The sequence below is a fragment of the Lissotriton helveticus genome, chromosome 12 (assembly GCF_964261635.1).
Source record: "Lissotriton helveticus chromosome 12, aLisHel1.1, whole genome shotgun sequence".
In the NCBI taxonomy this organism is placed as follows: domain Eukaryota; kingdom Metazoa; phylum Chordata; class Amphibia; order Caudata; family Salamandridae; genus Lissotriton; species Lissotriton helveticus.
The window spans coordinates 144,960,246-144,975,404 of NC_136073.1; the positions used below are offsets into that span (position 1 = coordinate 144,960,246).

The 15,159-nt window shown below is 48.2% G+C and overlaps 1 protein-coding gene across 1 annotated transcript in view; it reads right to left on the bottom strand.

Moving 5' to 3' along the window:
• The window catches only part of LOC144799600 (hydroperoxide isomerase ALOXE3-like), a 634,644-nt gene that overhangs the window by 16,071 nt on the left and 603,414 nt on the right, over positions 1–15,159 (bottom strand). Inside the window, exons 11-12 of the mRNA XM_078670997.1 lie at positions 6,007–6,128; positions 1,551–1,651 (exon numbers count right to left, since the gene is read on the bottom strand). Coding sequence (XP_078527123.1) covers positions 1,551–1,651; positions 6,007–6,128 — 223 coding nt within the window. The remainder of the gene's footprint in view (positions 1–1,550; positions 1,652–6,006; positions 6,129–15,159) is intronic.

Consider the following 15,159-nt stretch of genomic DNA (forward strand, 5'->3'; position numbering starts at 1 on the left):
GACATGCATGCCATACTTGGGGACTCCTCTCTGTGGTTCCCTTGGCTCGAGGGGTGTGGCAGTGTGCCTAATGAGGCACTACGGTGGCTCCCTTTTTAAGGTGGCCCACTGCATGAGCCACGGGCAGCCTAATTTCCAGCATGTTTTTCCTGGAAGCATTTCCTGTTACAGTTATTTCCCATCAGATGACCTGAAGCAGGTGGGACATCTTCAGTCTCTCTGCCTGTAGCTTTCTCAAGAAATGTCAGCTTGGTGCAGGAATTCTGGAAGCAAAACCTGACGTTTCAGGTGTTTTTCTCCATGTGAATAGAAAAGGAGTGTTTAGTTAATATTTGAATTTCTAGGAACATATCCGGTGCAGTATTTCTACCAGGCTAAAGAACATTGGAGATATAGAAACAATAGTATGCTCGTGTGATCTTGACAACTAACCTCTCAGGCTTAACTTTTCGAACATTCTGGGATAAATTCAGAGCGAGACACATATATTATGCCTCCTGAGATTCTTTTAGTGTGGAAGATTGCTATTGTTCTTCTATAAGATAAAGCAATACCTTTCATATACAGAAATATATAGGACAAGAGCATGCCTTTCTTCTTACAGGTAACCAAATACTGCAGGTCAAATGCATATGTGCCAAATATAATGCTGTAATTGGGGTTTATAATACATTTGCTCACGTGCTGGATCATCTGTTTTAGGTCTCCCTCGCCGCGGTACCCTTCATAATACCCTTCCCCTCATTTGGCCATTCTGATCACCTTTGTTTTAGAAATCAGAGTCAGAACTGCCAGAAGGTGGGCCTCTGGAGGGTACTGCGCCTGAGAAACATATCTTGCCTTGACAGTCCCCCAGCCAGCCCCCGTAAACTCCATGGTGGTGGCAGTGCTCTGGGCCTGGGCCCGGCATGGCCCCTGGGCCACTGTAGGCATGTTGGTGCATGAGCCATGCACAAAGGGGATCTGGGCCACAGGCAGCACAGTGGGTGGGCACAGAGGGAAATCACCCCCACCGGTGCTCCTGACTCACATAGATGGTGGTTAATGGTGGGCCACCGCCGCAGTCGTCCGTCACTAGTGGAGGCCTCCACTCAGATCAAATCAGACGACTCGCCGCTCCAGGTTGCTCATAAGATGGCCACTGTCACTCCTCTCCCCAGACCGACCAGCCTTCCTGCACCAACTCACCAGGTCAGGGGAAGGTCTTCACACTCATCACCAGGATTTCGACCCAGGAAGAAATTGCTGAGGAACAACCTCAACGCCAATAACGGGTCATGACGGGGAGATTGGGGGCTCGATGTGAGGAACTCAGGAGAGAAGTACCTTGCAGGGTCACAACTCTGGCCACGCCCCCTACTGATCCTCTTGTACTGATGTTTGTATGTATGCGATATTTATATATCGAAGACCTAGTCTAGAGACAGTAAAGTACCAATACCTGGCAATTGCTTTTTAAGATGTATATGGTACAGATGAGTTTTCTACACTTATGTTCCGTTAGTTACTTTTTCCACCACTTACAGTACTAGAGACATATTTACAATTACCTGCCCACTGTTGACAGCAGCATGCTGAGCGGAACTTGTGAAAATCACCATAGTCAGATACTTGATCAATTCAGCACGGGTCTGTAGAGAAGATGGCATTCCTGAAAGAATACAGGAAAAAATTTTATGAAGACATACAACACATTTGTGGGACACCCCCGCGCCGCACGGCCACCAGCTGCTGCGTGTGTGCCCCATCGCCTTGCCCTCTGCCTCGCTGCCTCGCTGCCGGCTGACTCCGCTGCTGTTTGTTTTTCTTTGTTTTGACCATCATTTGTGCCTGTATTTTTCTTACTTTTGTGCCGTATTGTTTTGACCATCATTTGTGCCTGTATTTTTCTCTTACTTTTGTGCGTACTTAGCGTTCTGACCTCATTTGTGCCTGTACTGTTTTGGTATTTGTTGCCCGTGTTAGCGTTTTCCTTCCTGGTTTCCCGCCTATCTCGCCGCCCTCCGTCTCCCCTTCCCGCTCCCCGCTCCCGCCACTACCGCTGACTTCGCCCCTTTTTTCCTTCTGTTCCCTCCCCGCTCCCGCCTCCCAGCTGCTCCGCCCACCCGCGCACTTCGCCTTATATGGCGACCGTGCGAACGCGCAGCGTTGACGCGCAGCGGGCGCGCCGATTGTGCGCCGAAGGCGCGCCAAAGGTAAGCCCGTCTGCGCCCGTCCGCGACCGAATCGCGACCAGCGCCAGGACCCCTGGCCCCCACCGACGGAAGCCGACCCGACGAACCTACAACGCCGCCGATCTCATCGCACTCAACACCGGCCGCATCCCAGGATGTCATCGAGCCGCCCCGAAGCACACCCACGGACCCTTCAGCTGCCACGCCTGCAAGTTCACCTGCATCTGGACTCACCCTGCACCAGCACTCGCCAAGCCGAACATCAGCAGCAACCACCTCAAGTGCATCCTGCTCAACACCCGCTCCGTCCACAGACACGCCGTAGAACTCTGGAACCTCCTCGACACCACCGCCCCTGACGTTGCCTTCCTCACCGAGACCTGGATGAACGCCTCCTCAGCCCCAGACATCGCCATCGCCATCCCGGAGGGCTACAAGATCATCCGGAGGGACCGCACCGCCAACCTGACGGGAGGAGGCATTGCCATCATCCACAGAGACACCATCCGCATAACGACCAACACCGACGACACCCTAACCACCGCTGAACACCTGCACTTCCAGATCCACACCAACCCGAAGACCACCCTCAGAGGCACCCTGATCTACCGACCCCCGGGCCCACGCACACGATTCAGCGAGGACATCGCCGACTTCGTCAGCCCGCATGCCCTCCCCTCCGCCGACTACATCCTCCTGGGGGACCTCAACTTCCACCTGGAGAACAACAGCGACCGCAACACCATCAGCCTGCTCGACAACCTCGCCAACCTCGGACTCAAGCAACTGGTGACCACCCCCACCCACCTCGCCGGACACACACTCGACGCCGTCTTCTCATCCAGCAAAGACGTCACCTTCAGCCACGCAACAGGACTCCACTGGACGGACCACAGCTGCGTCCACTTCAGCTTCAAAAGAACGACGATCCACCACCACCAGCAACAGGTTGCCCGAAGAAGCTGGAACAAGATCACAGCCGACCAGCTCACCGCTTCCCTGAGCCAGCACCCCCCCGCCAGCTCAGCGAACCCCAGCCAGGCCGCCGACAACCTCACGAAGTGGATCAACAATGGCGCGGACGAACTCGCCCCTCTGAGAACCCCGCCCAGCAGACCCTGCAGCAGAAAAACACCATGGTTCACCGACGAACTCAAGAGCTCCAAGAAGAACTGCCGAGCCCTCGAGAAAGTCTGGAGAAGGGAACCAACGACGGACAACATGACCACCCTCAAGCTCGCCACCCGGAAACACCACCAACTGATCCGCGCCACCAAGAAAAATACATACAAGGACCGGCTGGACAACAACGCACACAACTGCAAGGAACTCTTCAACATCGTGAAAGAGCTCTCCAACCCCAACGCCGGAAACAATGACATCACCCCGTCGCAAGACCTCTGCAACTCCCTCGCGTCCTACTTCCACAACAAGATCGCGGACATACACAACAGCTTCAGCAACCAACCAACGCAAGCCACAACCGCAACAACGCCACCCACCACCACCCTCCGCACCTGGACTCCGATCAGCACCGAAGACACCATCCGCACAATGAACTCCATCCATTCCGGATCTCCGACTGACCCCTGCCCTCACCACGTCTTCAACAAGGCCGACGCTGTCATCGCACCCCACCTGCGGGACATCATCAACACCTCCTTCGACTCCGCCACCTTCCCTGAGAGCTGGAAGCACGCCGAACTCAGCGCTCTTCTCAAGAAACCCACAGCAGACCCCACCGACCTCAAGAACTACCGTCCCATCTCGCTCCTCCCGTTCCCGGCCAAAGTCATCGAGAAGACCGTCAACAAACAGCTGGCCGCCTTCCTCGAGACGAATGGATCCCTCGACCCCTCACAGTCTGGCTTCCGAGCGAACCACAGCACCGAGACCGCCCTCATCGCTGCCACCGATGACATACGAACTCTGATGGACAACGGAGAAACAGCGGCCCTCATCCTCCTGGACCTCTCCGCGGCTTTCAACACTGTCTGTCACCGCACCCTAGTACAGCGCCTCGGCAACATCGGAATCCAGGACAAGGCACTGGAATGGATCACCTCCTTCCTCGACGGAAGAACACAGAGAGTCCGCCTACCACCGTACAAGTCAGAGGCCACCAAAGTCATCTGCGGCGTCCCTCAAGGATCCTCACTGAGCCCCACCCTCTTCAACGTCTACATGAGCCCCCTCGCGGCCATCGCGTGCCAACACAACCTCAACATAATCTCCTACGCCGACGACACCCAGCTGATCCTCTCCCTGACCAACGACCCCGCCACCGCCAGAGCCAACCTGCACGAAGGGATGAGAGAGGTAGCCGAATGGATGACGACCAGCCGCCTGAAACTGAACTCGGACAAGACGGAGGTCCTCATCCTGGGCTCCTCGCCCTCCGCCTGGGACGACTCCTGGTGGCCCCCCGCCCTGGGCACCGCACCCAAACCGACGGACCACGCACGCAACCTGGGCTTCATCCTGGACTCCTCCCTCTCCATGACCAGACAAGTAAACGCCGTCTCCTCGTCTTGCTTCAACATCCTGCGCATGCTACGTAAGATCTTCCGGTGGATCCCCACCGAGACGAGGAAGACGGTCACCCAGGCCCTCGTCACCAGCCAACTGGACTACGGCAACGCCCTCTACGCCGGAACCACCGCCAAGCTCCAGAAGAGACTCCAGCGGATCCAGAACGCCTCGGCCAGACTCATCCTCGACATCCCCAGACGCAGCCACATCTCCGGACACCTGAGAGATCTGCATTGGCTCCCGGTCAACAAGAGAATCACCTTCCGTCTCCTCACCCACGCGCACAAAGCCCTACACGACCAAGGCTCGAGCTACCTCAACAACCGGATCAACTTCTACACTCCCAAGCGCCTCCTCAGATCAACCAGCCACGCCCTCGCCGCAGTCCCCCGCATCCGAAGAGCGAAAACAGGAGGAAGGTCCTTCTCCTACCTGGCCGCCAAGACCTGGAACTCACTCCCAACCGACCTGCGCCTGACCCAAGACCACCTCTCCTTCAGGAAGAAGCTCAAGACCTGGCTGTTCGAGCAGTAACGGCACCCCCCCCCCAACCCAGCGCCTTGAGACCCTACGGGTGAGTAGTGCGCTCTATAAATGACCTGATTGATTGATTGATTGATTTGACTGTGTCAGATCCTGAGCCTCAAGGCCATCGATAGGTAGGCCTGCAGTTGTTTGTTTGAAATGATATGTCTGCAGGATATTTAATTTTGGCAAATTTTCTACATAGTTACAATAAGGTGCTACAATTCAATGTCATTGACAGCATTGTTGAAAGTGCTTTCTGAATTCTAGTACAATGAAAAAATGGCACAGAATTATAGATAAGATTGAGTTATAAAACCAAAATTTGCATTTTAACAGCATTTAAAAAATGAAGCACACAGAAAATGAATTCTATCCTTCTTAGAAACTTTTCATTTCTTAACTTTGGAAGACACTTCAATCAGGAAAATTCTTAAAACTTTTGGTTTCGCAATCCGTATCAAAGTTTATTGCTTAGGATATCAAGCAATCAAGGATATTGAGGAGAGGTGTGGCAAAGCGGCCAGAGGGGCTGACTCCAGAGCGTGGGGCTCCTGGTTCGATCCCAACACTGGCAACAGCTCAGCTCAGCCTCATGTGACTCTAGGCAATATCTCACTTAATCTCCCAGATGGCCCCCAGTGCCATGAGACCCTTAGGAGTCATTAGTTTGTGCTTTACAAATGCGGGATTATTATTAAGCTATAATCAGTGAGAAGAATGTGAATGGGGAGGACAAACAAAAACACTTGGCAATAAGTTCAAGCAATCATACCAGAGGATTGCCTTTCCAGGAAGCCTTCTTTGAAGATCTCCCTCACCCATGCTTGAAGCTCTTGGTCCTTCTGGATGCTCTTGTCACCCTTATAGTAGAAGTCCACAATTCCAGACACATAGCTAAGAGCAATAGAAAATAGAATAAAGTCAATGGGTAAAATACCACATGGAACACTTCCAAATCAAGAGAGATCAAGCTCTACTCCTTAATACAGAGGAAGTAAGTGTTGTTCATCGAACATTTATTTAGTGTGTCAACTGTATAACAATAATTCAGCATATGTCTCCTACTGAGAATACGTCTGTTAGGTTCATCAGACAACCATATCTGATTGCCTTTACAAAAAGTTTTTATTTTTTTAATACAGTCTGTTTTCCTCCAATGAATCATGGCTACATTTAAAAGTAAGTTGTTTTTTGTGTGAAAAGTTAAAAAGTTGGCAGTGGTTCCCATGGACCACCGCTTGTTCTTGAACAAGCCTTCTTTTAAATTCTCAAAGGAGAGTGGGACCCTGCTTGCCCCCTTCCCCTTTGTGAATGACTCCCCACCTCAAGTCAGATGTCTTCAATTTTAAATTGAGTTGCAACTCGATTTCAGTCATCTCATACCGACTGAGTATTTAAAAGGGACTCCTACAACACACACCTTCCGAACAGTGAATCAGTATGAGTTTGTAATCCTATTTTAGAAGTCAATAAAAGTTTAATGACTCCTAAAATGTGACTGAACTCGGGTTCAGAGTATTTGCGATTGTAAAATAGGTTTGCATGCTCATCACACCTCCATTCATTCAATAAAGCAGTGTTAATGTGGATTCTCTACATGTAAACTCGATCAAGAGCACACACTTAGGGCAATATGTACGAAGCCATTTTGCATTTTCAAATGGTGTGAAACGCTATTTGAGCCCTCTAGGAAATGCAAAATGGCTTAACTGTATGAATGAAGGGCATTTTTGATGGTCCAATGTGAGAATTCCATCATGTAGAAATCGCGTTGTTTGCATTTTGAAATTGGAACTCACAAATTGGTATTACCAAATAGTGAATCACCAACACTACATACAAAGGATTTACTAACTGTGATCAGTCGCAAAATGTCCATTTAGGAAATGCAAATACCATCAATGTGTAACAGGTGGTAATGAGGTGCAAAGGGTAAAAAGTCACCCAAATGCATGTGGCTCTTCCAGAATGGCAGGTCTGTATGTCTTGGCAAGTAGGATGAGGATTTTTCGATGGTAGGCAGAGATGGAGGAGGAGAAAGGAGAGGTTATTAAGGCTCAGCGGCCCCTTGTTTGAGCAGAATGAGGAGGTGATTTATGAGAAGTATAGACTGAGTAGGGAGGCAATTTTGCATTTAGTTTCTAAGTTACATCCTCATCAACAAACCCCAACAGTTACAAGCAAATCAATCCCACCACCTGTACAAATAATGTGCTGTCTACTCCTTTTAGCTTCTGGCAGTTTCCAGTCATTTATAGCAGTGGCAAGAGGAGTATCACTAAGTGCATTTTCTAGGTTCTTTAATAGGTTTATGAACATCGTGATTGGCAAAGTGAAACAATATGTTTTTTTTCAAACACTCACTGTTTTATCGGTTAGCATTGTTTCCAAACATTATTGGTTTTTTGATAGCACACATGTTGCAATATGTCCACCACTCTGCAAATGAATGTATTTATAGAAACAGCAAAATGACCCGTTCACTCAATGTACAGATTCTGTGTGATGTCTCATGCATCATAACTGACCTTGTAGCCAGATTCCTTGGCAGCACGCATGACTCCTTTATGTTAAACAACAGTTAAATAAATAACCGTTTCATACTGAGAATTTGGTGATGTTTTTTTTTTTTTAGTTAGTAAGAGGACTGCAAAGTCAGTTCAACAGTGTTTAAAAGTATATTTGGTAAAATAATCAAATTTGTTCTCCTTCTCAAACTATTTAAAGATACAGTACATATGCCTTGGCCCTTGGAAACTGACACCATACTTGCATTCTAGGCCCAGAAGTGAAAGACAGTACAACAGGGCATATAAAACCAAGCGATCAATAATTGAACAGACTTTTGGAATTCTCAAATCATGTTTTACATGCCTACACATGACTGGTGAAGCACTAACTCTACAGACCGGAGACCTGATGCAAAAACATTACCACATGTACCATTCTTCACAACATAGCCATGAGGAAGGATCTTCACAATATCAAAATAGAGCCAGAATCAGACTCAGATGAAGGGACACAATCCGCAGAGGGTCAATGACAACGCAACTTTTTTTATGTAAGAATGATGACTGAATCTAAGAAGTAGCCAACACACATAATGGTAAGGTTTTTACATGACTGAAATAGTACCTTTTATTCATGTTGTAACAAGGTATTGTTATTGTGTATCATGAACTGTATCTTTATAGAATGTAATTGTTTAAAACAAGGCAACAACGTTTGGAAACAGAAACATAACACACTAGTATAATACATCAGAGTTTATACAAAAGCCACATTTTACAACTTGTGGTGTTAGTCACCTCAGCAGGGCTTGGCTGTGGAGTTTATTTATTTAAGGAGTTTTATATAGAGCTAGCATGACAGGAGGGTATCGGAGCGCTTAACAACAGTTTTTGAGCAAGATCCATACAATAAGCAGTATTCTAACATATAAGTTTGGTAGTCCAAGTGTGCTGAGCAGCATTAAGGTAGTACGTGAGTCCTGGGATAACCTCTTAGTGTGCATGTTGTCTAGGGGTTGATACAATAAAGCAGGGTTCAACAAAATAGGTTCGGAAATCCAAGTGTGCTGAGCAGCAATGAGGTCGTCCGTGAGTCTTGAGATAACCTCATAGAGAGCACGTTGTCTTGGGGTTAAACCAATTAAGGTGGAGGGGTGCAATTGGAATAGCAGGGAGGAGGAAAGTCTTAGCGCTACAATGTCAGGAAGAGATGACGAGCAGGGAAAAGCGTATTCATGGCGGAGTTGGGGAATATATCTGTTCAAGATGTCTGTCAAGGTATTTGCCTTGTACAGCATTCACCAGGCAAAGATATGCCACTGAGCCTACATCTGTCTTTGCCTACAGATGGTGGTAAAATGTTCGGGACTGAAGTCACTTGGCCAGCCAGCATGCAGCATTTTAGCAGAAGTGCCACATGTCATTTTGGATGTTCACAGTTCTCCTGGCAAAAGTGGTATTAGCTACTAGAAATCGATTGATTGATTTTGTAAATGCGCCGAAGCATGTCATGTGCTGCTTGTGCCTTTACATATGTTACTCCTTCTCCGTGGCAGAAATATCTTGACCTTCCTGCAATTGCAGCATTGCACGTGACATGCTTTTCAGATGCCTATTCACAGTTTTTATCGGTTTGGCTTGTAGGCACTGTACTGTGATGATTGATTTCTCAAGGGCACCAAACAATTAAGAACTGTCTGACCTAGAGACAATATCAGTGTAAACTGTTTGCAGTTTGACTTTACGTTGTCTGTGTGTCCAGTGCACATACAGTGTTGTATTCCTTCCTTGTGTTTACTCCTCAACACCTTCCTCAAAGTCTGGTAGTGGGACCACATTTGCTCTCATAGTAGTTGCAGTTATGGGCATGGGAGTAGCAAATTTGATGTCTTCAATATCGATTTGTCTGTATTGCTTCATCAGCTTTAGTGGTATCAGACATGTTCTGGGTGTCATCTGTGCTATTGTATTGCAGAGGTATTATAAATAAATGGTTACTAAGTTTGCGTAACATTTTTGAAAATGTGATTTATGTGTTTTTGAAATGAATATCATATATAGATATGTGTAGTTTATTCATCAAAACAGTACACCATATCACTTAGTTGTACTACAACTCCCATAATGCATTACTAAATTGCAGCAAACATCTACAAGGAGTTTTGTTACTAACAAACAATATGTTATGGAAAAATATATAAAAGAAAATGGTTTACCTGCAGGATTGGAGGTGTCAATGTCTGCCACTTCACAGCACTTTCAGGTTTAAGTGTCCCCTTGATAAGCGATTCCACTGGAGTGGGAGAAGGATGTTTATAGGGGGCTACCACCTGTGCTACGAGTCTCAGTCATTCTGCTGGCCACCTTCTGTTTGGTAAGAGTTTTTAGGTCATTCCAGCGTTTCTTTTCTTCGAGGCTGATCCTCTGAGTGACACCAAGAGAGTTTACTTTTTCCAGTATGCTGTTCCAAAATGTTGGTTTTCTGGGCCTCAGGTACAGAAAATTATGCTTTGCCATATGACTGAGGAACGTGTGGCACACATGAACCAGCTAACAGCTCCAGCACCTTATCAGAAAATGCAACTTTCCGCCTCCTGCCCCAAGGTCCTTTTCGCCGTCATCCTTAGCCTTAGAGTTGTAGGGAAATTTGAATGTCACTGACTGAATTGCTAATAGTGAACGTGCTCTACAGCTACTCTTGCCCTTACCTGCTGCCATTTCCGCCGTGAGGGGAACGGCCACGAGAGCTCCTGCATTGTCGTTCCACCCTGCTTCCAGTACCGGGGTCCTGTGTTCTTGCCCCCGCAGCCCCCACGCCTACATCTCCCAGGGGGCTGCGTGAGGCGCTCGTGCTGCACGTCATCGGGAGGGCGCCAGAGGCCTTTTAAGTCGGACCGGCCCTCCCGCAGCGCTGGACGCGCGTGGGCGAAGCCCAGGCAAAGGCCTGGCCATCTGTGGCCATCCGGGGCCAGAGGAGGCTGGGCTGGGCCCCCTCCCCTTCATTTTCCGACCAACCGGGTCCTGTAATCCAAGGTACCGTTGGGTGCAAATTTAACGCGAAAATAATATTCCTAGGTGACTGGTGCGTTCTGACCTGTCGCTTGTTGGGGCCGATCAATTTTATGGACACCTGAGGGGTTGTGCAAACTGTATTTTGATATTTTTTTATTTTTCTCTTTTATTCATATTCATACTATTTTTAACCCGTACGTCACTAAGCAATATCTGATGAGGAAAAGGAAGTCAATGGAGGGGGGAGGTCCAGTACCATCAAAAAAGGGGAAAAAATCTAAGAAGGCACCACATGCGGCAACTAACTGCGTCCTAACCAGGATTGAGGCAATTGTAAGCGAATGCGAGGAAGTATTAGGGGTCAACAACTCTTCCAGCTCGATTGTCCCTAACCTCTCACGAGATGATCCCACCATGGATGCAAAGAGAAGAGTAATTCCTGCAATATTTAGTAAAAGAACACCACAAACTTGCGATACTGAAATGACACATATGTTTGAAGAGGGTATATCAACGCCACTTTCTGTAGTGCAGATTGATTGTGGACCAGTTGATGATGCCATAAATTGTAGTCTAGAAGGGGATTTAGCTGAGGCCCAAATTCCGTGTTCTAATAGGTATGACATCTTAGAATTCATCGGTGAGGACAACATAGTAGAGCTCACGAGTAAAGAACATGAATCCCAATCTCCCTCTAAAACAGTGATCTGTAGTACCTACTCAACCAACATAACTACCCTGTTGCAAAAAGTAGCTCTTCTAGAAAGAGAATTAGTTTCTCTGAGTAAGAAGGTGGATGTCCTCAGACATAGTCGGGATAACTTCCCTGCCCCTTCTTTACTGCCCAAGACTAGTTGTGGACGCAAACCCCCTCTCCTGTGGTTCCATCCATGCTCCTCAAGGCCCGTAGTGCTAACAACAGGACTCATCTGGGGGACATCGAGGGAGCAGGGTGGAGACCAGTATCACGGCACAAGAACATAGCACAGACTTCCCCGGGAAAGTCCATAGGCCCTGGCAAACCTAATCCCAACCCCTGGTGTAATCGAGACCCACTTTTAGGTAGCAGGCGCATAGCTTTGGAAAATCAGCCCCCTTTAGGTAACGTCAATAGGAACATCCCAGTGACGGAAGGCCAGGGCAGCAACATAAGATCAGGTATACATTTGGGATGCAAACACCACGAGATCCCCCATCCCAGGATTTACATGACCAAGGTCCCAAGTTTAACAGGCAACTACCATTACGAGAGTAGCGATTCCCTTAAAAATAAAATAATTCACTGGACGAGGCATGTCAGGGGCTGTAGGTCGATGATTAGAGAGGACCAGGCTACAGCCTGGGAAGTTCTGTGACGGACTGCATCGAGTTACAGCTATTCAGTGCCATCATAGCTAAAAATCTGGTAGAACTTGAGTTCCGCACGCTTCCGCCTGGGCACTCCTCTATCCAGTTCCGCTGCACCCCACAATGGTCATCAGGAGAGGAGGGTATAGAGTCTGGTCTAAGCCGAGTGGATTGACTTGTTGAGCCTCCTTCTTTGGACCACCATCAGGAAGCAAGGGACGGGTTTTGGCAGGATGACCCTGCCCGTCATAGTAGTCAAGAGACGGGCAGAGCAGTGCGGGGGGGGGGGGTAAATGTCCCACTTACTGAGAATGGCTGCAACATCGGTGCAATTCGTTTTCTTTCATGGAATATTGCAGGGTTAGAGAAAAAAATGCTCCTCCCAGAATGGAACAACTTTATAGCTGAACAGGATATTTGCTTATTCCAGGAGACTTGGAGTATGGGTCCCCTGCACAAATCAGGGTTTGCAACATATTTTGTTCCAGCTATAAGTACGGGGAGGGGCCGTCCCTCTGGGGGCCTCCATATCTGGCTCAGCATTTCCTTAAACTGGTCTACTACTATGCACACAACTCCATCTAAAGATACCCTACACCTGACGGTGAAAGGACCTCCAAATAGTTTTAATTTGGAGATATTTATTGTGTGTGCTAGAGGGTCGGCTGGTCCATCTTGTCAGTTCTTGAAACTGAACTGTCCACCCTACCACCCAACACCGCCCTTACAGTGGCAGGTGATTTTAACTGCACATTTGAACCGATTTGCGAGGAGGATGTGCTTGGTACTGGGGAGCAGGACAGCAATTTTGGTATCCCATTGTTGAGTCTCCCCGCTATCAAAAAGTGGACACAGCGAGCCATACAATTGAATGCCCTATCTGTTGAGTATAATTTGAGAGCTGTCAATGGGCGGACTCGTTCCGACGCAAAAGAGGCTAATACTTACAACAGGCTAAGCTGTCCATCATGGATTGACTATATCTTTCTAGGCATTCAACTTTGGGGAGACCTGCTGGATATGGAGGTGAATCCTACCCAGGATAGCGACCACAATCTACTGTGTATGCAAGTGAAAAACAACTGGCCGAGTTCAAAGCCTGTAAATCCGATGAGGATGTCGACAAAAGAGGTAGTCCCGTCTCACTGTAATCGCCGCCTCAAATGCAATTAGGTCGCATACCAGGAGGATAAATTTGCTAAGATCATAGAAATCATCGAGCGGAAATAATCAATAGAGCTCGAGGCGATCAGTGCTATAGGGTCTATTGAGCCCTCCCCCCTCCCCGAATTCGACCAGAGGACTATTGAGGGTTTGGGGGAGTTCTTCACCAGTCCGATCCCTAGCAATCAGAGTACCACCAAGAAACAGCTTCCCAAGTCTTCCAAACTATGGCACTCAGACGGTTGCAGGGATAAGAGGCGCAGTCTCTCCTTAGCTTTAAAAGAAAACAACCCTTCCCTGGTTAGAATAGCGAGAAAAGAGTATGCAAAGGCAGTCGATCAGGCAAAACTTAACTGGGAAGAAGACCACTGGCAAGAACTCAAATCCGCCTCACTACTAAAGGATCCTGCAGTATTCTGGGGAATACTTAATAAAGGTAGGAGGAATGGATCCGATCTGATTCCTAATCACATTACAGAGAATGAATGGCATGCCCATTTTCTTGCCCTGTACTGTGACGCCGAAACATCCTCGGCAGGGACCAGCGGTTCTTTCACAGCATTTGACTAGTCTAGACCATCTGCTAGAGGGGGCTAACGCAGAAGAGCCCTTTGAGATCAACAAGGTTTCAGCTGCCATAGCCGGCCTACCCGCAGGAAAGGCGGCGGGTCCTGATGGCCTTCCTGGGGATCTGCTCCTGCAGGAAATAAAAGTATGGGCAGACTTTATTTTGCTGTTAATGAACCTGATAGTCAGAGGCCATCCTGTCCCGGATTCCTGGAAAGGGGCAGAGGTTGTTACGATATATAAAAAGGGCAATAAGGAGGATCCTGCCAACTACAGGCCGATTAGTTTAATCGATGTAATCCAAAAAGTGGTTGGCAGGGTCCTCCTAACGAGAATCAGGTCCTGGATGGATGAGGCCAATATCCTCTCGTATTTCCAGGCGGGATTCCAGAAGAATGTAGGGACGATAGATGGAGATCTTCAGATTCTGTGCCATACACTGGAAAGTGGTATCCATCGGGAAGGGCAGCCTATACTTGGCGTTCATTGACCTCAAGACCGCATTTGACCTGGTCCCCAGGGCCAAGTTATGGCAAGTCCTGCACGACTTGGGGATTCCACCTATGATTCTAGATTTTATCAAGCGGCTTCATGAGGGAAACTATGCCAGGATCAGGTGGGGCACTTAAGGCCAGCTAACAGGGAGGATGGCAGTGAATAGGGGGGTTCGCCAGGGTTGCGTTTTGGCTCCAACTTTGTTCTCCCTCTTCGTAAATGGGGTGGTAGACTATTTACGAGAGGTTCCATCAGATGCCCCAACCCTGGCTGGGGAGAAAACTCCTACCCTCCTTTTCGCAGATGATCCGTTACTGGTCTCAAAAACACCATCGGGCCTACAAAAACTGCTGTTAGATTTAGCCAATTTTGCTGTTTACGAGGTTTAACAATTACCACCGATAAAACTAAACTGATGACTTTCTCCCCTTACAAGCGCTTCAAGAACACCATCAGCCTGAATGGTACCCTTTTAGAAACTGTGGTGTCTTTTGATTATTTGGGGATCAGGCTGAACAACAAAATGAAGTGGGATACCCATATAGCCAAGATGCTCCTCAATCACAGAAGGATAGTGGGAGCCATCCAAAGAGAGCAGAAGCTATCAACTAGTAGACCAGTAGGCTCAGCCCTTGTGGTCTACGATGGTAGGGCACTGCTTTCGGCACTTTAAGGGTCGGAGTTATGGGGGTTCGATGAGGTGTCCGAAATAGAAAGATCAGAGAACAAGTTCCTTAGAGGTCTTGTATCTCTTCCGCTCTCCAGCCCTCTGACACCGCTCCGTGGAGGCCTGTGGAAACGGTCCCTTACTAACATCGTTAGACTACGCC